General features: G+C 44.8%; 1 protein-coding gene across 3 annotated transcripts in view; it reads right to left on the bottom strand.

Annotated features, from left to right (window-relative positions):
• Positions 1-25,813, bottom strand: part of Dock1 (dedicator of cytokinesis 1) — a 518,033-nt gene that overhangs the window by 5,768 nt on the left and 486,452 nt on the right. For all 3 annotated transcript variants that reach the window (XM_005402009.2, XM_005402010.2, XM_013503070.1), the window contains exons 45-50: positions 23,321-23,497; positions 21,929-22,012; positions 16,625-16,762; positions 10,573-10,718; positions 5,177-5,375; positions 1,492-1,645 (exon numbers count right to left, since the gene is read on the bottom strand). In XM_005402009.2, the coding sequence (XP_005402066.1) occupies positions 1,492-1,645; positions 5,177-5,375; positions 10,573-10,718; positions 16,625-16,762; positions 21,929-22,012; positions 23,321-23,497 (898 nt within the window). The remainder of the gene's footprint in view (positions 1-1,491; positions 1,646-5,176; positions 5,376-10,572; positions 10,719-16,624; positions 16,763-21,928; positions 22,013-23,320; positions 23,498-25,813) is intronic.

The following is a 25,813-nucleotide window of genomic DNA, read 5'->3' as shown; positions in this document are numbered from 1 at the left end:
TCATCCATGTTGCAACACGTGCCAGACCTTCCTTCCTTTTTATGGCTGCATATGGCATGGACATTTCTTTGGATACACATTTATTGATCTGTTCAACTTTTGACAGACACTGGGTTATTTCCACTCTGGGGCCACTGTGAATAATGGTGCTAATGAACATTCGTAAGCAAATACCTGTTTGAGTTCTTGCGTTCAGTTCTTTGGGATAAAGGCCTAGGGGTAGAATTGCTATGGTAATCCTACCTTTAACTTTGGAGGAGCAACTAGACAATTTTCTGTACTTGCTGCAATGGTACCTGGTTGAAATATTTTAAAGAGATGTAAAATATATTTTTGGAGAACTATCATGTAGCAAAAAAGAATGTGGAGATGTGACATTCAGAGGCCACCTCCTTTCCAGTGCCCACACTTGCAGCAAGACACATTCCTGCTGGCTGGTCTCCAGAATCACCACTGCTGCCCCTTCAGTAAGAAGAAAATCAGGTCAAAGGATGCTTGTTTGGCACCTTTCACAATCCACCCCACAGGGCACATGCTCTCCTGCCTTGGGGCCCTTTTTCTGGCTACAGGATGGAGTGGGCTCCTCTCTTCTGTGGCTCTCACAACCTCCCACTTTCTCTTGCCAGGATTCTTCTTCTGTGATGGGTCTGAATTTAGGAGTGAAAAGCTCGTTACCACTGGCAGTGGGCTGGATAGTGTCCCTACAAAATGTAGACCTCTGAGGTCCACCAAGAGGACGAAGAACCTCCAAATATGACTTGACTTGGAAATACAGTCTTTGAAGATGCAATTCGTTTCTCAAAATGAAATTATCCTAGACTTATGGTAGGCCCTGTATCCAATTACTGGTGTGCTTATAAGGAGAAAAGACATAGGGAGGCCAGATGAAGACAGAGGCAGACGGCACAGTGATGTGGTCATGAACCCAGGAATCCTAGGGGTTGCTGGAAGTCACTGGAAGCTGGGAGAGAGACATGGGCCAGATTCTGCCTCACAGCCTCCAGAAGGAACTAATCTGCCAACGTCTCGCAGACTTCTGGCCACCCGAATTATGAGAATACATTTCTGTTGTTCTCAGCCACCAAGTTTGTGGTATTTTGTTATGGCAGCTCTAGACATTGGGCAAAACCAGAGAAATGAGTTACGCCGCTGTGCCTTTCCACCCTGCTTAGAAGGGCTTCTCCATGTGTTCTTTCTAGATGTGAAGGCCCAAGGCCCTCGGATGCCTTGAGAGCTCCTGATGAGGAAAGGGGGCTGCCCCTGTGGCTTTTAAGCCCCTTCCCAAGGCAGAGAGAGCTTTGAAGTCTGGAACAGACACCACACACTCTGCCTATGGAACTCTGATGTTGATGACAATGTCCTTGCCAATCAAGTATTTGTTCCAACTCTTGATCTGCTATCAGAGGATGGGATCCTCCCTGCTGAGCCACTGCTCAAGGGAACACTATGGAGCAATGCCACAGACTCCAGGCTGGGAGAGGCCCCACTTACTTGACTGAACACTGAAGCTGAGCTTGGCCCTGGGTGTGACTGGAGGAGGCGTCTGCTGGGAGGACGGTGATGCTGGGGACACAGAGAAGCGCCTTTCACTTCCAATGACGTTGATTACCTGGCTCTTCGGTCTCTGGGGCCTCAGAGGACTTATCTATATTGGAGAAACAGACAGAGCATAGTTAAAGTGTGTTGTGCTCTAAATTGTGACTCCTCCAAAATTCCTGTGTCGAAGCCTTCATCTTGAATATCTCATAATGCTTATTTGGAAATAGCGGCTTTGTACACTATCTAGTCAGGTTGATGTCATTAGGGCAGACCACAATCCAATGTGACTTGGGTCCTTATAAAAGGGAGAAATCGGTACACTGACATGTACACAGGGAGAATTGCCTACGAAGATGAAGGCAGGGTCATGCTTCTACAAACCAAAGAACACCAAAGAAGCTAGCGGGTGGGATATTGAACAGATTCTCCCTCCCAGCACTGCTGACACCTTGATCTTGGATTTCTAGTCCCCTGAAGACAGAATAAAAGCCAGCCACCATATGTGTGGTGTGTGGCACTTTGTCAAAGAGGCCAGATCATGCTAACCCAGGGTCTCACACTAATTCATCCATACAGCCTGGGGATGGATGGCACTTCATGGCCTTTAGGAATGTGATATAAAGGTGGTACAGCTGTAGTAAACCATTCAGATGCCAACAAGAACACCTAGGACAGCCCCTAAAGGGTCGTGAGTGGAGTAAAAGTCTAGAAACTTCCTGTAGGGTGTTTGTTTTTTCTTTGCTTCTTCTCTTGCACTGTATTATTTCTGGGTAGGAATTCTTTTTTCTCTACTCTTCATGTCTGAGTTTTGGACGCACTTGACCTTTTTCCAACTGAGTCCTTTTCCTTTGTTACATGAGTAAATTTTATTTGTGTATTTCTTGCAACTTGGCCTCAGATCATTAGGCCTCAGAGAACGTCAGCAATTACAAAATACTCTGAGGTAAGAGTAATCAGAAATTATTCACCATGACAAAAAGCAGGAGTGGAGTGTGTCCCCCCAGGCAGGTGGCAGCTCTGGCTTGGTGCTGCAACCTGACTGGGGGACCTGGCGGTGTGTGTGGCGGGGCAGGGGAGACAAGCATCCATCCCAGAAGATGCCCACAAAACCTGTGGTCATCTGGAGGCTACTTAGGCTAGAAGGAAAGAAGAGGTAGGCCCTCGGGTAATGAGTGACCTTATTGTAAGGCCTTTGCCCCTTCAGAAGTACCCTGTGCTGAGGGAGGCCCACACCCAGTTGTCACCCATGCACTGCAGAGAATGGGTGAGTCCTGGCAGCCTCACTGCTGGGGGTGTCTAGAGATGCCTGGCTGCCTGCCGGGCTGTCTCAGGATGACTGTACATGTGGGCTGGTGACAGGGATTCAGGGACTGTCAGGAGCTTCTCTCGCCCTTCCCTGTTGTCCCATAATGGGCACTTCTTGAGTCAGGGAGTGCAAGGAGGCTTTGATGGGGAGATGCAAATGGCGGCCTGGAGGTCCCAGTTCACAGCACTCAAAGGTCATGAAATGGTTGATGTAGATCAAGTAGGGAGTTGAGCCCAGCCTTTGGGTGGCAAGGAGGGAAAAACATGCAGAAGCTGGAGGGGCCAGTGTAAGGGAGGGTAATGGCAGGGCCAGGTGCCCAGGGAACACAGGGTGTGGGGTGGTGCTAGTGTTGCCCAGGGAACGTGCTGAGGCTTCTCTGGAGGGAACATCCTCCCAGGGCTGGCCCTCTTTCCTGCTCTCCCAAAGGCCTGACTAGGAAACTCCATGAGCCTAACTATCCTCACACACCTTGTTATCCCCTGTGCAAAATGGTTATTTAGACTGGATCCATTGGGAAAGCAGGATGCCTGATCCCCTGATTGCAGCAGTGGTCATTGGAGCCTTGGTCACATGTAGATAGTGTGGACAAGGGCCTATGCTTGGTCCCCTGAGCTCCCATGAATTCAGGGAATTCAGTCAGTTGTGGGGAGGCCCACATAATACTGCACCTAGCCCTGTCATTTGAAGGTGTCCTCACAGAGAGATTGGGCCACTGCTGGTAGGTACAGAAATTGCACTATGATGGCTCAGTGTCTGCTGTGTCCGGGGACTTCTGTCCACATAATACACTGTGGGCAACTCTGCCACTTGGCTCCCCTTTTTGGAGGCCTCTGTTTTAATATCTTTGAATGGAGTTTAAATAAAAATGTTGAAAGACACACAATGGCTGACCCTTGGTGAATATTCAAGACATGCCTTTGTTTATTCCCCTACCCATTTATGATGTGGGGCTTGAGGAATCCAGCTGGGGCTTGAGAGAAGGAGGTCTTGGCATTTTAGGGTTGCTGCTTCCTTGAATTTCAGACAGTGGACGGAAAATGCAGGGAAATTCAAGAGAATCTCAATGCACTGTGTGAGGCCCAGTGCTCAGGCACCTAATGACAGCCTCTGGCTGGTGCCTCCTCTAGGCCTAATGCCCTTGGGCACTTGTGTGCTACACTGAGACACTGGAGCCCAACTGCAGTCCGAGTGCCCATCCACAGGCCTCAGAGGGGCATTCACCTTCTTGAGCCATGTCACAGCTCTGGCATCTGCTTTCTACCTCTAGACAAGCAAGCAACATATGATCCCCACTGGAGCTGGAAAATACTCTCTAGTTAATAAAATATAAACAAGCAAGGAAGTGTGCCTTACTAAAAAGTGGTCCAATCTGAGCCTTTCAATGAAGCAACCCTCCATTTAATCCCAGCCAAGACAGAGCTGGCCAGGTCATAGGCTACTGGCCAGAAAGGTGCATAGCTGGCCACTGACCCTACAGACACTCATGTGTTTTTGTGGGAAGGTGGTTTCAAGCATGATTTCACCTTCAAAGAGGATATCATCTAGTTTTGTTCTAGTACAAATAGCACTTTCAGAAGCAGTCTGAGCCTCATTTCTGTACTCGGACCTCAAACATAGTGCTAGGGGGAGATCCACCCCCAGGTCCAGTCCAGAATCAGAACACTCCGTGGACTTCACTGCCGCAGCATGCCCAGGACTCTGGGATGAACACAGGTCACTGAAATCTGCTTCTAATGTCAATTCTCCAGCACGCGTCATGTTAAATCCCTGTAAATCCTGCTGAAAGATGGCCAAGAGATTTGAATGTGGAGAAGATGAAGCTGGAGGATAACAGGACACTGAATCCAGCTGGTAGAATCTAGAGAGAAGGGGCTTTTGGATTCTAGCTGAGCAGATTATAACACTTGGGCAGTGACTGTGGCTTAGAGATTTGTGGTCAGAAAGGGGCAAGGGAGAGGCATTAGCTGATATGGAGTATGGCTTTCTGACAACAAAAGCATGCTGTTCATCTTCTGAGACATGAGGGTATCATTTGTGGGAACTAAGTCCTACAGAGTTGCAAAGAGCTCAAACATGTGAGGGTCCTGATGGAGACTGACCCCAGGAGAGTCCCTTTGGAATGGAGCCTGAAGGCTAAGGCCGAGAAAAGATGCCCTATTCTTTATTTCTGACTGTTCTATAGTATTGAATTATTCCAAGTTGGTAGGGAGACCCCAGATTTTCAAATGACTATTTTACCAAAAATTTAGTAAAATAAAATTGACAGCCCTAGTGGCTAAATGTGGAGCCAAGACAAATCCCAGAGCAAAGGAAGATCCCAAGTTAAATTACCGTTTCTGAGAGAATCACAGCCTCCGACTGCTGCACGGAGATGTCAGCTGGCTTAAAATCTTTATCGAATATCTCTTGATGTTTGCTGTTCCTTTTTTCCTTCTTCTTGTCCTTCTTCTCCTTATCTGGGTCATCCTTGTCCAGCTTGTCCTGGGACCTGGAATGCATTTTCTTTGGCAGCAGAGGCTCTAGAGCAAACCTAAAGGAAATGGTTCTTTAAATCAGTGATGTCTTAATAGGAGAGCAATTGCTTTGTACCCTGCAGAGATATGTAAAGCCACTCACAATGTATTTCAGTGCTGCCAGAGAACTGCAGGCTTTTAAAAGGGAAGGAATGATTCAGAAAGAGGCACAGGGGGATATCAGACACATAACAACCAACTGTAAGGAGTGTGTTTGGATCCCAATAAAAGCTAGCTAGAAAAAGAACACTTATAAGACAATAATATCATATAAACTAGCTGGCCATATTTCTGGAAATGTGAAGCCTGGCCATATAACTCAATATGATGTTAGGAATTTTGGTTGATTTATGATAGGATAGCATTCTGCACATACTTAAACATTTACAGTGATATATTCACAATGCAATGAAAAAATTTGCATATGCCAAGGTAAAGAGATTTTTGGTACCTTAATTCTGACCAAGTTTCTCTGATTATAGATATATTAGCAATTCCATGTGAAGTTCTTTGGATGGCTCAGCCAAAAGCAAGCAGACTCTATCTCCTAGGTGCTTGAAAATGTCCTTGGGTTCTCAGAGCTGAGCTACAGAGGACTAAGCTTTGGCGTCTGCTCATAAGTTTTGATGTTTTTTAATCTCTGGGATTCTCTTGCTCTCATTCATTGAAGGAACCAAGAATGCCATCACCCTCTGCCTACTGACACCAAACAGTTAGCATAAAACTGTATTAGTGGTTAGAGTACTGAGTGAATGGATCTTGGACAAGTTTTGAATGTAAGGCACATGTCAAAAGGTCAGAGTGTGTATGTGTACACTCACACTGACACAGAACAACAGTTTGCTATTTCAGCACAGGGTTGGTAGGCCCAGTACTTCTCATCCTCGAAAGTCATACTATGAGGGGGAAGAAATATAATATTGGAATCTCATTAGCCTCCTGCAGCTCCTGCTACAAGAAAGAAGTGAAAAGAGAGGGCTAGACGGATAAAGGTATGAAGTGGCTTAAAAATCTATCTGCACAACCAATATGTAAGGTACTGTTAGAGGATATTCTATTTTAAAACTATACCATGTGAAATGGTACTTAATGAGATATGGTATCTTAAAAATAACTTCCACTTGCTTATATGGAATCTTAAAAGGATTTCCACTTACAGTTAAATTGAAAAAAGAATCATTTTGCAATTATGGATTCATGTGTCTTTTTCAGTGGTGGTCTCCATGTTAGCTCCATATAGTCAAGGGAAGGAGAACAGAAGAAGCTCCCTGTGCTCTAAGTGGCAAAAGTCCAGGCAGAACCCAAGCTAGGTGGAAGGGCAAACTCTAGCCCTCATAAAACAAAACAAGATGGCCTTGACCGGGCTCTTAGGAGCTCCCAGATCTCACAGCAACTGGAATTTCTCAATTTCTGCTTATCTGCAAAATATAAAGCCTTCTCCAAGGAAAAAGTAATTTCAATAACCACTCACACTTTTGTCCAATGTGTGGTTTCTCTTAGGCTGATTCCTAAACGAAGCACCTTAACCTTAACCCTAACCCTAACCCTAACCCTAACCCTAACCCTAACCATTGCTCTAAATAAGAAGCAGTCACAACTACCCGGACCCCTAATATAGGATATGTCACATGGAAATAACCCTTACATGGACCATGAAGGGAAGGATCATTCACACAATTGTGTTTAAAATCCATTGAAGATTCAGACTGCTGAGAGTAAGAATTACACCCTAATCTAACAGGGCTGAGCAGAAAGGTACATAGACTAAACAATAACAGCCAGGAACCTAAGCATTGATTGTCAATAGCTGTTAACGTCACCAAGGGAGAGAAAACCAGTTATGTTTTGTCTCCAAATAAAAAAACACACAATAAACTATGAAATCACCTAGCCTCTAAATCAAACTTGAATCTGACCAAACCAATAAATTCAACTACCAAAACACAGGAAATATAAGGGGTGGAGACACATGTCAAACAACACTAGAAAAATGTCAAACAACACAATCTAGAAAATCTAGACTCTGGACAGAACAGAAACAACCTGGGCTTTCAACAATAAATTATGAGGAAAACAAATTTTTTAAAAACTAGGTTGAAAGGGACTTAAAAGATAACAATCAAGTCCAAGGTAAGGAACTTATTTGGTCTTAATTCAAGCAAACTAAAAAAAAAAAACGTATATCATTGTTCATGTTAATAAATTAACACTAACATATCATGATAATATAGAATTTCTGTTAATATTTTATATGTGATAATTATTTTTTTAAATTTTATTTTAAAGAGAGTAGTAGATGAGAAACAAACAAAAAAAGGACAATCGCAGCATACCAGTATGACATCATACATAAACTAAAGCAAGAACATTTAAAGTGATACAGGGTTTCAAGACAAAATAGTACGAATTAATAGTGGTTGTTACATTACATATCGTTATCCTCAACTATGTTGCTCAGATTACCAGATGTAAGAATGGAAGATTGTTCAAACCATTAAAGAGAATAAAAAAATAATTATTAGAGGGGCTGGGGATTTAGCTCAGCGGCACAGCGCCTGCCTGGCAAGTGCAAGGTCGTGAGTTCGATTCCTGGTGCCAGAAAAAAAAAAAAAAAAAGAGAATAATTATTAGATAAAACATTAGAGATAATACAGAGTTTCACTAGACAAGATGGTAGGAATTCACCATGGTATATGTGATAATTAAAACGTTATGCTTTGTAAAAAAAATTCTCACCTTTTCGACATTTCTATTGAGCTATTTATAGATAAAGTGACATAATGTTTGAGATTTGCTGCCACATGGAGTATGGGGTAAGGACTGGGTGGAATACAGATGGAAAGAAGATGGGTTAATGGTTGTTGATGGCTGAGGCGGGCTGATGGGGCACAGTACCGCATTATACTAGTTTGTGTTCACTCTGCATGTGGCCCCTGAAATGCTCTCATAATATGAAGTCTAAAAACTACAATGAGTGATGAAATAGATCAATAGACTTTCATCACAAAAGCATTTTGAGACACTTGGACTTTAGAAATATATCTATATATCTATCAATATCCATTGTTAGATAATACATTATAAGGGTGGAGATACAACCGAAATTCTTCATGATTTTACTTGGAGTTTTGGAGAACTTAAGACAATTAATATAATCAAAGAAAAGGGTCAATGAACACCTTCTGGATAAGGGTGGAAGACTAGGTGTGCAGTCTTGATGCGTGTGCAATGAATGAGGAAGAGAGGATGTTTGAAATGTTTCACGTTAAGAGACACAACTACAGACAGGATTGAACTTTACTCCGCATATAACCTGTGCCATTGGAGACCAAGCTTTATTTTCTCCATGCTAGTTAGATAGTGAGGGATGCGCATCCCAAGAATGAACAAAAATGTGGACTCTAATAAAGATGCCTTCCAGTTAAAGGTTAAACAGATGCCTCCTGGGGAGGAGCTGACTGCAGTACACTAGGCTCCATCTAAAACCTCTACATCAATTTCTATCCTGAACTCTGTGTTCTTGGAAATATAAAACCTTTTCTTCACTAGCCTGGGGAGTCTCTTAAAGAGAAGTTGCATTAAATTTCTTTAGTAATCTTGTTCTAAGTGACAGGCAGTCGTGATTTAAACACCTCTAAATTGAGAATTTCCATATGGGTTTGGCTTTATAAATATCAGACCCTGATAAAAATAACTATTAAGGAAAAAAAATGTGAGCATAGCTTGCAGTTCTCCATTGAGCACATCAATCATGGGCAACAAAGGGAACCTCGAGTTGAACTGTCCCTGGGGAATCTCTGAAAGTTTGTGCCTGCGTGGCAGGAGCCAGGAGGCGGCAGTTTGATAGAGTGATGGATTTTAAACCAAATCAGCTTGGACAGACACACAACTGTGGCAAACTCTGACAGTAAAATAATTAGAAACACTTGGATATTTTATTTGCATGCCACCGTTTTTCCTCTTTGTATAAGAACAAACTTTACAGGGTTGCCATTCAAAAACACAAAAAATGCCAACATTAGGTTGTCTTTACAATAATCTGAGCTAATGTAAAAGCCACAGTGAATGCTCAGTGTTAATTAAATAGTATACCTAGTAAGTTTACCTTCCCCTCTTAGTTACTCTGTGTTATCAGAAGCAAAATTAGATCTCCAGTGTGGTCTTGCAAAAAGATGGCCATGACCCCACTTGGTGTGGTGGAATCCTTCAGATTGTAGAGAGAGAAAGGAGGAGGTTGTTGCCAGGAGGTGTTTCCTGGGTACAGAGTTTTAGTTTTATAAGATAAAAAGAATTGTAGAGATGGATGATGATGATGGTTGTACAACAATGTGAACGTGCTTAATACCACTGACTGCAAAATGGTAAATTTTAATGTGTATGTATTTTAGCATAATAACAAAAGGGTAATATGCATCATATTTTCCAAGGTGGTCATAGACAGTATGGGACATAAGGTTACTCTCAGAAGTAACCATCTGTTCAACTTAAGTAGTATGTCCCTTTTCCCTTTAAAAGGTAAGATAAAAAAAATCCCATCAGAAACAAAAACAAATAAAAAAATGTTGCTTTACTAGAAAAAAAAAAAAGGAAGGCTGGGCATAATGGTGTATACCTGTAATCCCAGCACTTGGGAGGCCGAGGCAGGAGGATCACTGCAGGTTCGAGACCAGCCTAGGCTACAAAGTGAGCCGAGGCCAGCCTGAACTGCATAGTGACACCCTGTTGCAAAAAGACCAAATGGAAAAAAAAAAAGAAGAGGAAGAAGGAAAGGAAGAAGATCAGCTAGTTCTCATGTAACCGGTGACTGTATGATAGGTAACTTGACAGGGACACTGGAGTCTGCATCTGTTCAGAACACACCAGCCCTCTCTCTAGGTGGACTCCAGGAAAGAACACTAGATGAAAGGGCCACACACAGGACAGCAGGGACTGCCTTTTCTACAATGCATGGAAGAGGACTGAATGTGCACTGAAGGTTTTAAACTTTGATAGAAACTTTACCCAAAGTGCTATTCAACCAAGGACTTTTTTCTCAACAATCATTCTGAACATCATGTTGGGCACTGCTGTCATAAAGTCTCGGAAGGTCTCAGTTTCAAATATAATATTAAGAAAAAAGTAATCCTTGGTTGTGATAAGCTGGTAGCTCCACATGGGTTGGACGTCCTCAAGCCCTTCCTTCTGTAGAACTCTCCGCTGCTGAGCCCAACTCACCCATCAGAGCCCGGCCTGGAAGGGGTGCTGTCGGAGGAGAGGGAAGAGACTGAGGCCACGGACAGAGGCCGGGAGGATGAAGGCATGGTGAAGGACCGCACCATAGATCGAGGGCGGCTGCCTCTTCTGTCGTCCAGACTTGAGGGCTGAGGGAGAAAGACAGAGAGAGAGATTTTTAATGCCTGCGCCTACCATGGTCAGTCTCCTAAAACTAAGTGGCCTCAGTAATGTGGAATATAGATTGCGAGTGTGCAATTTTATAAACAGTTCATATTCTTGTCCTCAGCTGAGGATAAAAATGATGATTATTTCAACATCTTTTATTTATTTATTTATTTATATTTTAAAATTTTTTTCCAGTACCAGGAATGGAACTCACGACCTTGCGCTTGCCAGGCAGGCGCTGTGCTGCTGAGCTAAATCCCCAGCCCCTATTTCAACATCTTTTAAATCTGACTTGATGTAAACAAACTAGCAAAATGAGTCTTGTTGGCCGTTTTATTTTAAATGTAATTCCCTTTATTGAAAACATGGTACATCATCCTATTCCAAAGTAGAACATACTGACCAGAAAATTTAATGTACAGAATAATATGGTGATGTTCTTACAGAATCTGCAAGATCTTTTGATGAACTCTGCATCTCTGCATGTTAACACACTATGCAGGTCACACGGATGCAGAGAGCCCTAATGATGGACCCACTCTCACTACAGAAAGACACTCTTGCCACTTAAGCAAAGGTGAATGACCATGCCTCGGATTAGACAAAGCTGAGCTGGGAAAGCTCTTTCTCTTTGTTTAGTAGTGGACTAATGATATGCTCTGGAGAAAAAAAGGGTCCGTGGGTGGAGTTTTCCATTCTCTCTTTGACATCTTGTACATTGTGAAAACAAGTGTCACTGAAATATAGCATATATCAACACCTAATTAGCTAGGAAATGCTACTCTACCTGCATCCTGAGCCAGATGTGGGCACATCTGGAACCTCAGCTTCTGTACAAGTATCTTCCTCTAACCTGAGGATGTGGAATCCACATTCCTCTAGCGTACAACTGAGTACTGACTCAACCTACCCACCCCACCCCATCAGTGCCAGTATCTCAGAGCCAGGCCCTTATGGGAGACCTCCTCTAAGGTAAGAAAGGGTTGTTACAATTATATAATGCCATTTCCACCTCTGGAAGTGAACCTGTTTTTCAAACACATGATCTCAAATAAAGTAAAATTTGATTTGTAAACTATCTCCTTAACAAATGTTCAAAACTGCAAAAGGGCAGGAGTTTTTGCAAAGGACCAGCTAATATTCTATGAGTGCAGGACACATGTGCTCTATCAAAAGTACTCTGCTTGGCTGTGGTGGCACGAAAGGCGGCACAGGAAATACAGATATGAGTATGGCTGCATTTCAATATGACTTTATTTGCAGAAACAGTGGTGGGCCACAGTTGGTTGGCCCCTGGCTCAAAGCAATGTATGTCTAGAAATTGCCTATTGAAGATGTCTACTGTAACTGATTAACTTTTATGAGGAAACCGAAAGGGAACTGGTTACCTAGAGATCATCCACATGTATGAAAACATTTCCTAGAATAAAATCTGAAGACTCAGTCTATACCACAGTTCTCTCTGAATGGTTTCTCCTCTCAGCTTTTCCTGGACCCAGGGACCTGTTTTGTGTCTTTGCTATTCCAAGTGATCTCAAGGAGTAATTGTTCATCCCCTCTAGGCTCTCCATGACTACCTCATCTGCCACTCTCAGCACCATCCCACCCACCTGGGCCACTGCATTTTCTCTCTGACTTCTCCAAGGGACTTTGATTTTCTTTTTAGAAGACAATTTTATTTTATTTTTTTGGTACTGGGAATTGAACTCAGGACCTTGTGCTTGCCAGACAGGCGCTTATGCCACTGAGCTATACCCCTGGCCCTGGGACTTTGACTTTCTGTACATTTTAAATGCAATTTGTTAGCAGCTGTGGTCTTTCCAATTCAACACCACCTCTGGCCATTTCTTTCACAAGCTGAGAGGTGGAAATCAGCTTGAGAAGATGATTGTGCTTCTGAATGCCCACCTAATCAAGCTATCCTGCTTATGTATTGGGGAGGGGCTGTTTTCTTGCCTCCCCTAGAATTGCCTCTGGTTTGACTTCAACATGATCCTTTTTGGATATAGGGAAGGAAAAGGGAAGAGAGCCAGCAAGCAGCTCCTTCTGCGGCTTGGAAGATGCTGCCTTTGTGTTCCACTACATACTAAGCAGGCAGAGAACCAGCATCCAATGAAGTTGAGGCTTCAGTTGAAAAGAAACTTGACCTGCCTGACATTTGGGTGGGGCCCTGGCACTTGAACCTGGCACTTAAGCACACCCAGCATGTTTCCACACCTCTGTGATAAAGTGGTTCATAGCAGCCACATCTCCACAGCACGAGAACTAGAGCAATGTGTGAGTATTGCACAGGAAAAAGCCAGTCAAGGACAAGGAGGTGGAGACGCACAGTAAGGATAACCTCACTCTAGCTGTCAGGAGGGCCCGGGAGCGGTCCCTCAGCCTTCTATTTACCACCAAGGGCAGCAATAACACCTAGAAGGTAACCTTGAGTCTTGGCGAGGATGTCTGAGTATGTATGGAGATAAATAAACAGAAGAGGATGGCAGAGTAGGGCTCTGGGCAAGCAGGGACAGGAGCCACTCTTGGGGTGCCCACAACCCAGGGTATCCACTGGGTTATGGGTTCTACTGTTTGCCTCACAGTTGTCTCTTTGTTGAACAAAGCCTCTGGAAATGAGAAACAGGACATTCATCAGCTTCATCCGAAGCAATTAGACTCTCCCTCTGTACTGACAGGTGAAACTTCTGGTCTCACTGTGAGTGCACCTACGTCTGCTTGTTCCAGCAAGAGGGCCAGCAGGTTAGGAGTGCAGGGACTGGGACAGGCTAGAGCTTTGGGTCTGGCATCAACCGTGTGACCTTGCATAAAATAAGGAGCTGCTCTGAGCCTGTTTCCTCTTAGCACACAGGGAACCATCCTCTCGCCTGAGGGTGGCAGGAGGATTAATGAAGGCTTGTGGGGGAAGCAAGAGGCCCTGGCACACCGTGGATGGCAGTTCTTCTTGCTTTGCTGTTGTTGCCATCAGGGCGTGAAGGAAAACCTCATTTCACCTCTCTTAGCAAGCGCACTTCTCTGTCTGTCCACTACCTCTGAGTTTTGCATTGTTGCTTCCCAGCGAACCTTGACCACGGGTTTTAATTGTCCACTGAGTCATGAAAAGGAGTAGCGGGTGGGGTTAACGGAATTTGGTCAAGGTGACCAGCGCTCTCTGAAGGTGAGAAGCCAGTATATTTTATAGTTCTCTGAAAATGTACCTTTCCACATGTTACTCAAATGCCAGCTGTAGACAGAGACTGACAGGGTGACACGCTGTGCGCTGTGAAGGCTTGCAGTGTCTGCGGCCAGGAGCAGGAGAAGCCCCGGAAGCAGGGAGCCAGGTCAGGGGTCTACGGTAATGCAAAAGTTGTTGGGTAAAGCCTAGCACCACCAGGGAGGTACTCTCAGAACTGCTGTGGTACGGGCGATGAGAGGTGACTTGGGGTTCTTATCCAGCCAGTGGGGGGAGTGGTGTGCAAGTGGCCAAGATGGTGGGGTAAACAACAGGGCATACTGGGCTGTGGGTTGCAGTCCCCCGTGGGGGGACTGTGTGAGGGAGCTGAGAGATGGGTCTGGAGGTCCTGGGTCAGCACCTGGCCTCTTGTCGTGGTTTCCGGGCTCTTCCACAGACTCAGAGGAAGAGGCAAATAAAGATGGGGATGGGGTTGGGGATAGGGTAAGAAACACAGAAATCATTTCATGATCTTACAGTTTAAAGGCAGATGCCCCCTGGGGGCTGCACCTCAGTGCTAAAGGCACTCGTACTCCTGGTCTCTCCCCCAGGCGCCCCAGGGTCTGCTGATTCACCTCACTCAGGGAATTGGTGGCTCTTTGGAATTCCAGGACCGGCAAGATAAAAGTGAAAATGGAACGGGCCAGATGGGGTTGTGTGTTACTCTGTCAGAGGATGTCCAAATCTTCTCTGAGTCTTAGAATAGCTCAAAATATTGATGAAATGGTTTATTGCCTTTTCTATAGGCATTTTATTTTTAAATCCACCCTTCTGGAAACAGGATGATACTATATTGCTTTTCAAACTATTCTGAGATGCTTGCAAGTTTCCAAAGTAGGTAAGACAGGAAAGGTGCCTCTCAGACTGCTTTTAATGCCACATTTCTCAGAGAACCAGAGCGCCACTCACTTGCCCCTATGCTTGCTAAAGGAGGGAAGGCTACAGAGCCTCCCTTTATGGTCCCCAGCTGAAGGAGGACTCAGAAAGGCAGCTTCTGGGAACAAAGTACCCAGTGGTGGGAGATATACCTTAATTCTGCTCCTGGATCATCCTGCCAATAAGCCTCATGGCTGCCCCGAGAAAGACAGGTAGGAAATTTAGTGAGGATGATTTTGCCTCTGGATGTGGTAGAAACTGCTACTCTCCAGCCCAGGATGACTGGCACGAAGCAGAGGAAACCTTTCCTTCTGTAGAGATTCCCCCTTGTTACCTACACATCACCTTCCTGTCCTTCCCTTCTCTCTGCCACCTGAGCCCTCGAACAAGCTTGCTCAGAGATAATGCTTCCCAGCAGAGCAAAGGATAGGAAAGATGCCTGGTGAGTCTGACAGCTTTCTGTAGGTCTGAAATTTGCATTTAATGATTGATGAAACAGGAAGCTTTTCACTTAGGAACTCTGAGGCTGCACAAGTGTTTATTTCTTAGAAAGAATTAAAAGTGGCGTGCAACTTTGAAAGAGCCGCCTTATGACGCACTCCGAAACTCTTCTTGCCACTCAACTCTGATTATAATGAGCCGCAAGCTCCGAAGCTATCAAGCGCTACTCAAGAATTCTGACTTGTACAGAGGGTGCTTCAGCACAGCGCGAAGGATAGCACCCTGGTTTCCAAGCCTCTTTACTTGCAGCAGCTCCTGCTGGGCTGTCAGTCCCAGATCCCCACCTGCTAGATTTCCAGACCAGAGCTGGGCAGCTGTGCCACTGTCAGGTTCATACCCTGCTGGGCCCGAGACTAAGCATACATTCATCTGATCAGCACCAGGCTTGGAGATAGGAGGCTTGGCCATGCTTGACGGGCTCATCTATAAGAATTCAACTGTAAGGCTTTTAGCATCATTAAAAATCACAAGCTGCTTTTCCAGCTTGCTTTTGATCCCAGCCCCAACCCAGAAATCTTTCACAAACTCATTTCAAAGCCTGAGTTTGCCCTTCATTATGAGCACCCTGCTCCTATGCCTCCGCGGGTGTTTGTGGCTCTTCAAGGCTGGGTTCCTTTCTAACTACTGCCCAAGATCTGCCCATGTCTACACTGGCTTCTGGCATTCCACTGAAATCCCCACTCCCTTCTTGGCCTGGCCCATTTCCATGAATAGGTAGCATCTGGTAATAATTTCGAAGTTCAGTAATCTGTCGCTTCTCTCCAAGCTATGGTTTTCAGCTTCTGACCTTGGATTGGTCACGGATTCCTTTTCTTTGATGGGACACCATGAGGGCTACTGTCCTGAGTGTCACTTAGCCCTTTGTGTATGTTGTATGCCCATAGGTGTGGGCTCTATCAATAAACCAAGTCACATGGGCCACTATAAAGCTTCTCTGTGGCTCTACAACATCAAGGGAAATCCGTTTAGAGCAAGTGCGTGGGGCATTTGGTGATGAAGCAAATCCATGAATGTTTACTCATGCTGATATTTGCAGTTACTGAAAGGAACTTGCTTGGTGACTGATTAAGGGGCTATTGAAAGGGGTGGAGCTCCTTTACAACCTGTTTCCTGAGCAGATACTATGTGCGTATCTTCTTTTTTTGTTTTTTGGTACCGGGAATTGAACTCAGGACCTTGCGCTTGCTAGGCAGGCGCTTTTGAGCTATATCCCCGGCCCTTATGTACATATCTTGGCTCTTCTGCCCCATGTACCTTGCATAGCTGCACACCCCTTCTTTTGCAACCTTGCCTACTTACCATGGCACGGACACCATACTGCTTTTCCACTTTCTCCTTCAGTTGCTTGAAACAGGCTTCCATTCGCTCATGAAATGGCCTCAATGCCTCTGTGACTTTGTCTCCATGAATCCTGATCCCTTCAGCCAAAAATGGGATCTGAAGAACATAGAGGTTGACATTCCTTATTTTTTGGTTAATGGTCTAGAGAGAGCAACACACACTGGTGGGAAAGCAGCATCTTGTAAGCTGCTCCTGCTTTTGTTTCCAAATGAAAGAGATGGATTAAACTCACCATCAGGTATATCACTGCAAAGACTAGATTGTTTAAATGGAAATCAGTGTGTTCTGAACTGGATATGTCCAGGGTGGGGTTCCCCAAACAAGCAAGGTCCCACTACTTTGCCTGGTGTGTATTGGTCCATCAATCTCAGAAAAGATTTACCTGTGGAAAGAGCTATATTTTGAATTTTATATGTAACTTGTTCTGTTTGCAAAGAGCCATGTCATAGCGCAAATATTTTTTTAGCTAAGAATATTGCCTTTACAGACAATTGAGAACCCTCCTCAAAACACAAGAATCTAATTATATGTGATCTATAGTCCTGAAGGATATTCTTATTTAGAAAGGAAAACTAAATTTATTCTTCCTTAAAACTAAAAATAATCGTTTCTCCGCAGACACTGCTGTCACAAGATATCCATGCCAACACTTCACTTCCGAGAGTGGAGATGACGCTGACCTTTAAGAGTGTCATAAGAGACATTTTCATCCTCCCAGCTGCAGAGACCTACCCCCAGAGTTGCTGCTATTGGGGGCGGGCAGAGGAACAGGTTCCTTTTCTGTCTGTGGCCTCTGCTTCCTTCAAAAGCTTGGACTGGGAGTTAGTCATTTTTCAACGCAATCAAGCTAAGAGGCTTCCTCTTAATAATTTATAATTAAATCAAAATACTGATTAAAAACAGAGTTTCCTAAGAGGATGGAATATCAATCTGAATGAGCGGATTTATTAGTAAGAGGGATAATAAGTACACAATTGAATTTCATGTGAACAGATTCAAGACATCTTATCAAGATGAATCAATGCACAAAATGTATTTGGTTGCCATTTATAGCACACAGCTGCTGCCTCTCTTGGTACTCCAGGAAAGGGCACAAGAAGTGAGCACCCCTCGCTCACAGCCTGCCCAGGCTCCTCTGAGGATGCACTGGTACAAAAGTTTCTTTTGCTGAGAGTTGGGCCCAGAGCCAAGGCACATGCCTGTTATCCCTTTCTAGTCAGTTATGACCAAAAGGACAATGTGCAGGTGAGATTTCAAAATACATGGGACCCTTTAATATTCCATATGAATTTCTCGTGTAGATGGCAGTTTCCCTGGGGCGAGCCACAGTTTATTCCATCCAGAAGTAGAAAATGTTCACTGTGATGCTCTTGCTTCCTGAACGCTGCCTTGGGGGATGAAAGGCATACTGGGACAACTTTTGGTGGCATGGTAAATGTGTTGTATCTGTCCGGCTGTGAAGGCAGGTATGTCTGCAAATGCTGTCTCAAGATTAAAATACAGCCACCTAAATACTAAAATAAATTTGATTTAGAATGGCTTTTCTCAGATACGTAAAATGCAATGTAATCACGTTGATGGTCTTGGTTGTTAGTGGTGGTGGTGTGATTAAAAACTCTTAATTAGCCAGATTCTTTACTTTTTTAATTTTAAAGATAAAAGAACAAAAACATATTAATGATCAATCTTACATGCCTATATCTGTTTATCCGAGTAACCAATTTGAAGATATCAATATGTAATACAACAACTATTGTTAGTTTTCTATAGCCAGATCTTTAAATCTAAGAAGCCACCAGATATGAGACTACTTGATATAAGGCACTGGTACTCCTTGAACTGCAGTTTGGACTATGACATTAAGGTGCAAAACTTCATCACTCTCACAATCTCTGACACTAAGTGGATAAAATCTTATAGGATGGGATCTGCTCATCAGCTTTATGCCTATTTGGAGCTAGAGTACAACTAAGATTCTAAATGAAAGAAGATACAAAGACATCCTGTGTAAATACACTCCAGTGTATGAGGTGCTTAGAATATAGGGAAATGCCACAGATCTAGCGCCTGAAATGGGTTCCAAGCTAACTGAGCACCAAAATCTCTTGGGCGGTTTTCTGTACCCCTTCCCCAGAGCCGTGACTTGCTGTAGGCAGGCCCTGGAATCTGCATTCTTAAGCAGTTTCCCAGAGCCCAGAACGGGGAGAGGATTTTCTCAAAGTCACATCTCCAGTTGTTCAAAGTGATCCTGTTCTCAAGCAGTGCCTTCCTGACGGGAGGTGCTGCATTTGAAATTTGCTCCTGTCTGTTTCCTGCACAGATTCAAGCCCTGCTAGGAGCACAGAACATTTGGAAGCCCAGCTCAGTACTCCAGGAGTACCAGCCTTGGCCAAAAGGATAATCTGGGCCTGATGAGTGAGTTTGGTCTTTCATCTTTGTACATTTCAAAGGAGAAATATATACACATCACAGCAGTTTAATATGAGACTGTCTAGATTCATCTTTGGATACTCGGCAGGGATACTCCACAATGACAGCTAAGTCTGGGAGAAGGTAAAGCTGTGCCTTTGAGGAAGTGGCTCGTGAGTGGGTGTCAGCTGCAAACCTAACAGAGACTTCAGGCAGCCTGCATCACCAGTCTCCCACCTGCAGAGGGGCAGGTAGGCACCATCCTTCATTTCAGAGAGAGGAAGCAGAGCTGAAGAGCTTCCTGCCACTGATTAGCCATCCTTCACCAACAATTGTGGGCCCTGGAGAAATGCTTGCTGTTATACTGGCGATGCAAACCTGCAATCGAGTCCTGGGACTCCCAGGAGTACAACTCTGCCCCGAGAGAGTTTTAAGGAAAAACCAAAACCAAGCAAACTAACAAACAAAAAGAGAACAAAGTACTCTGATAACCCCAAATTTCTTATTTCTAATGAACGTTAAGACTCAATTACTGATATTAAGACACACATTTTCAAAACATTTGCAAATGAAGGCAAAATCACAGGTAATGTTTTGAATATGTATTTTTCTCACTCTTTGATTTAATGAAGTTGCTAGCAAACTGATTCTTTCAACTTTCCTGTGAGCTACTTTAAAATTCATCCTTAATATAGTTATTAGGGGTGATGACACAGTGCTGACATAAAGTTGCTCTCCAGGGAACAAATTATTTTCCTCTGTAGGACTTGAAACTCTTAAAATCCAATTTGCTGTAAAAGCTTACGAGGGAAAAAAAAATCAATAGAACTTTTGCAGACCAAACTACTTTTTGTGTTATAGCACTGAGAGGAGTTTTGAATTTTGTTCAAACCCTTTAGTTTCTACAGCATCATCCAAAATGTCAACTCTCTCCCACTTTTTGAGAAAAAAGGGAGACTGTCAACATGAGGCTTACATTCCATGCAAAGAAACCACTGCTGGCCAACAATACTCTTTTCTGTTTGCAAAGATTCTATCACAAAACAACTTCAGGGCAAACAGGCATCAAGCGCATATAGATTTATGACAGAATCTAAGTATTTCCTTTTAAATGTAATTCTGTTCAAAGTGTAAAAATTTGCACAGTGGTTCTTATAAACATAGAAAAACAGAAAATAACAAGTGTTGGTGAAGATTTAGAAAAACTGGAAGCATACACTATAGCTCATAGGAACATAAAGTAATACAGTCTCTGCAGAAAACTTTGGCAGTACTAAAAAAAACTGAACAATTTTATAAGGTCCAGTAATTCTAGTTTTTGACATATCCTGTAAGCAGGGACTTGAACATACATTTGTACACTTGTGTTCTTAATAACATTCATACTAGCTACAAGGTAGAAACAATCTAGCCAACAGATGAATAGATAAAATGTAGTCTAATGAAGTATTACTCAGCCTTTAAAAAGTGGGAAATTCTGAAACTTGCTACAACATGGTTAAATCTTGAAGTCCTACTGAGTGAAATTAACCAGACATAAAAGAACAGATAATATATGATTCCACTTATGAGAGATTCCTATAGTAACCATATTCATAGAGGAAAAAAAACTAGTGGTGGTCAGGGATCGAAGGGAATGGGGAATGGTGAATTGTTTGATGAGTAGAGCTTGAATTTTGCAAGATGAAAAAGATCCAAAGATGGATGATGGTGATGGCTGTACAATTACGTGAATATACTTAAAGCCACTACCGTGTACACTAAAGAATGCTTCAATTTTATGTCATATATATGTTACGTACTTCCACCTTGTACATCAAAGTGAAAATTTGGCTTAAAACTAAAGTTCAGCCCTGCCACCCTCAGTGGCCTTACTGGCCGATGTGCTGATGAGAGAGAGAAGCCATAAAGACGAGGTTCCATTAGGATGGGCAGAATAGAAAAGCCCACAGCAATGTCCCTGCAGAAGACGTCCTCTGACCAGGCAAAATAAGCTGCCTGCACAGAATCTTCAGGCATCAAATGGGTGTCTGGGACTCTGGCTCAGCAATGAGGTCTGGGGCACAATGCCTGGCCCAACCACGGGAAGGCCCTCACTCCTACCTTGTTTACCTTCATACGAAGGGTTAGGTTAGGTGAGAGTTACGAGGACAGCATCCTCCTTACCCTCTGCATATGAAAATGAGGCCTAAAGGAGTAAGTTGCCCTCAGTAGAAGAGTTAGTGCAGGCAGAGGTCCCGCGACAAGTGAACAGGATGGCTCCATACCACTGAGCCCAACGAGTTCTAACACATAAAGTGCCCTCTGGAAGATTTACCCACCCTGTCAGATGATGGCCCTCAGTGGGCCTCAGGAGCAAGGGGAGAGGCAAAACAATACGTAGCATCTCAGCTGCGAAAACACAAAGGAGGACACACACCACCCCTAGAGCCTTCCTAGAGCAAGGGGAGAGGGCACACTGCAGCTTCCACCCTATGCATTTCTTAAGGACTGCAGTGCTGGGGCTAAGGGCTTCTTGGCTCTGAGCTCACTGCGATGTTCTTTTGTTCTGTCCCTATCAGACAGAGATTTTCCCGCAGTCAGGATAACTGGCAAAGGGGCAGAGAGAACTTGTTCTTTGCAAGAGAGTGTTTTCTAGGTGCCTGAGTTCCTAATGGCAACATAGAAGTTGAGTCTAGTATGGCAGTGGGGACTGGGGCACGCCTGACACCGAGGGGCACACATAGCCAGGCACATTCTGACCATTGTCCCACAGTCTTGGCAGACTTGTGTATGAGGAGGCTCAAACAGATCTGGGCCTAGACTCAGTTTCCCTTCCCTCCAGACACCCAAGGGTGCCAGTAGACACTTTACCTGCCAGGCAATCAGGTCCTTGAGCTTCTCGATCTGTCCGTGGGCCTCAGGGTGCTCCTGCAGGTACCGGTCTGTAAAGAAGGCCTGTGGAGATATGGAAAGCCTTTCAGTGCACCCACTCATCCAACATAGACTTTTGCACACCTGCTGCGCACCAGGCCCTGGAGAGAGATAAAACAGAGCCTCCCCAGACCCAAGGCAAAATGTTTGGTAAGGTCAGGCACAATAAATGGAGCACACGGACAGTCAAGGGGGCTGTTCGTAGCTGCACTCAAAACCACAGCTGATCTGGATTAGTTAGTCCTGCTGGGCGGCAGCAAATCCAGTCCTCCCAGTTGTGCTAGTGTCCATGACCCACAACCCTACACCTCCCCTAGGCCTGACCTACACTTGAAAGCTACAGAGCATTTTGAGAACACCACCTATATCTGACCATGGTGGTGCACACCTGTGATCCCAGCCACTCAGGAGGCTGCGGCAGGAAGACAGTAAGTTCAAGTTCAGCCTGAGTGACTTGCAAAGCCCTGTCTCAAAGGAAAAACTAAAATAAAGGATAGGGATAGAGCTTAGTGGTAGAGTGCCTGCCTAGCATGTGTGAAGCCTTGAGTTCAATCCCTACTAACACACATACACACACACACACACACATACATGCACACATGCACACACAAAGCATGTTGCTTGTTCCTCAAAGACAATTAACCACCCCAAAATCCTGTTCTCCAGCAGTGCCCTTTCTATCTCAGTTTTTACTCTGTCTAGATCAAGGGTCAGCAAGCTTTTTCTATGAAGGGCGAGATGATAAATACTTCATGTCTTGTGAACCAAACAGGCTTTGTCCAGCTGCTCAACTCTACTGTTACTCTATCAGGGAAGAAGCCACAGGCAAGTAAAGGAAAAGGTATAGCGAGGTTTCCATTAAACTTCATTTACAAAACGGGGAGTGGGCTGTAGTTGGCACATGCCGAGTCTCACCTGGATTCACGTCCTTCAACTTCTGGCCAGGGTCCTTGTACTGCATCAGTGCCACTTCCCTACTGTAAACTCTTTTGTCTATCTCTCAAATGGAATCTTCGGGCCTTTTATGATCCTAGGCCTCTTGAAAGCCACCCAGGGGTCCCTCTAGAGTTCTACCATGTGTTGGTCAGTGGGCCTTCCCGGTTGCCGGAGGATGCCTGGGGCCTGGGGCCCTAGATCAGATCTTGACTTTCCTGCAGTCTGCAGAGTCTGCCTCTGGGTGCTCCTGCCTAGCTGTGGCTCTGTCACTTCTCTGTCACTCTGTCACTGCTCAGCAGACTAGGACTCATTTTGGGGGTCTGAGGACAGTGTCTGGAATTTTTGGCCTATCCTGGGGGTTGGGTGCTATAAACAGAAAGCGGGTATTTCACACACCTTCTCATAATTTGCAAAGCCTCCCATGACAGCAGGGTCCACAATGCCATTTAGAAGCATGGACAGGGGATTGATGGGCAGGCCAGGGTCGTCCAGGTGCTGCTGCACCATGCTGTTGATTTTGTCATTTGTCAGCTGCATGGTCTCGATGGCATTCTCCAGAGGACTGATCTCCACCTGCAAGGGAAAGAAGGTGGCAACATATCAGCCTGGAGCTGCCACATCTGTAGGGGGTCTCACCAGAGGAGCACTGTGCTGTGGTAGAACAAGTTTTCTGCTCTTCTATGCATTTTTCCTCTAAGAGGCCTTGGGCATGGTCACCTGTGGGCCAGCCAAGGATACCCAGACATTTTATTATGACTGTTTGTTCTCATAGATGGACTTTCATGTGAATACTCCAAATGAACAAAGCAAGTCCACTCAGCCCACGATAGGGGGTGTATGAGTAAGCGTGCATGTGCATGTGTTCATGTATGTACTGTGTATATGTGTGTATACGTATGGTCACCCCAGAAAATCGCATAGCCCAAAGTGGTGCCTGATCATTATCTGTCCATTTTCCAGAGGAGACCTGCTCACTAATTTCTTGCTCTCTGCTTGTTTTATGGAAGGTCAAGTTTTAAGGAATTTGGAGGTATGTGAAGAAGTCTACGCATTTTGAGAAGCCAGAAGCCTGCTGCCCTTCCTTGGTTAGAACACCCTCAATGTCAGGATGAGCTCTTGCTGCCTCCAGCTTGCCCTCACAGCCTCAAGTACGAATCCACTGTGAGCACGGAAGGAGAAGGACTGGCCACCTTCCTCTTGGACTTGACTTGACTTGCATTCCTCTCTTGTATCTCTGTCCTCCTGTGGGGCCCCTCAAGTTCTGTCTGACTCAGCTCTAAGATACCATGAAGGCAATGCTGAGAGTGAAGCACTTCCTTCTAGAACTGTCTCTAGCAGACTCAAACCTTCTTTAGGCTGGGCCATATCGACCATGTCTGGGACGACCTCAACAGTAATTCTGGTTCCCCCAAAAGGAGGTGAGATAGGGCCCCACCCATGCCCAGGGACCCTGGGTATCCCCAGTAAATGGCGATGCAAAGCCTCTTGCCTTGTTCTTGCTGCAGCCTCTGGAGGATTCTCTCAGAGGTTGCAGGGGGCGGGGGGGTTACAGAGAAGGGGAAACAAGTGGACAGTAAAGGGGCAACTGAGATCTGCCGATTCCTAGCAGAATGTCCTTGGTGGCTGGGGAGGAAATGGTTAGCAGAGGCTGATGTGTCTATCTACGAACTGACGGAGGAACAGCCACAGAGAGTAATGTACAAAACATAGCTGGCTATGTACACACTGATGAAGGTGTCCCCTTGCTTCACACTCATCCAGAAAAACCTTGCCATTTACACCTCACTTCATCAGACCCTGGAATGTCCCTCCCCAGGCACGCAACCTCAAGTGGACACTCCCGAGTAGGATTCCATTGAACTGGAAGCTCATCTGTGGGGCTCATTTGCCTCAAGAAAGAACGCTTCCTGTTTTCACCAGTCTGGGTTAGCTGCTGCCCCTTAGATACGGGATCTTTCCCAGGAGGAGCAGCACTGGAGGGGGTCAGATAGCAGGATTCCAGTCAGATCATTCTGGGAGGATTTGGCTTCCAAGTCTCTTAATCTGTTAAAAATGGCCAACGCAACCTGAGGAGGAGCTGTGTCCCCTCAAAGGTTTTCTGCCTCTCTGATATTAAGCTCCATGTCAGGCCGACTCCCAGAATCTCAGTGACAAAGAGCTCAGGGCAGAGGCTCCTGATAGGAATTAATGCCTGTGTATGTGAAGGTCCAGCTTGTCTGTGTCTCACACATTCTCACCTGCTCCAAACAGAAGGGACTGAATTTTTGTCACCCGACACCCAATTCCTGACAGCCTTCCATTCTCCTGAGCTCTCTGGGGAAGCACAGCTTCCCCAGAGATGACAAGGAAAATGTCTTCCGGGAGTGGCTGGCCAAGAATGTTGGGGTCCACGAGCATGAAGAAGTGACTCCAATCTGGTAGCCTTGTGGGCTTGGGAGATATGCGGCAGATGCTCCTGGAAGGGCCCTGAGCTATAGTGGCACCAGCAAAGAGCAGCGGCAAAGAGAAGGGTGGACACACGGCCGGGAGAAAGGTTCCAGCCGAGTCCTAGAGCCAAATGTGCAGATGCGTCAGGGATGCACTGTAAACTAAATGGTCAGCACCATCTCCCTGGGCAGGATTATGCCCAGTGAAGACAAAGGAACAAAAACATATTTCAATCAGATCTTTTTATACTGGCAATTGCCACAGCTCTGACATTCTGGTACAGTCAATAAATCTGCTGCCTAGCTCTGCGTCATGTAAATGAAACTGTCCCTTAGCAAGGCAAAGTTTAGCTAATGAGATGGGAATCATCATCCCTTTGAAAAATGCCAGGGAGGGGTACATTTTCAGGCTATTTTTACTCGGAATGAGAAAGTACTATTAATTAAGTTGTTTGTCATGTAA

This window comes from Chinchilla lanigera, unplaced genomic scaffold, assembly GCF_000276665.1.
Source record: "Chinchilla lanigera isolate Chin_1 unplaced genomic scaffold, ChiLan1.0 scaffold00076, whole genome shotgun sequence".
Lineage (NCBI taxonomy): Eukaryota > Metazoa > Chordata > Mammalia > Rodentia > Chinchillidae > Chinchilla > Chinchilla lanigera.
This window is presented reverse-complemented; position numbering and strand designations above follow the sequence as displayed.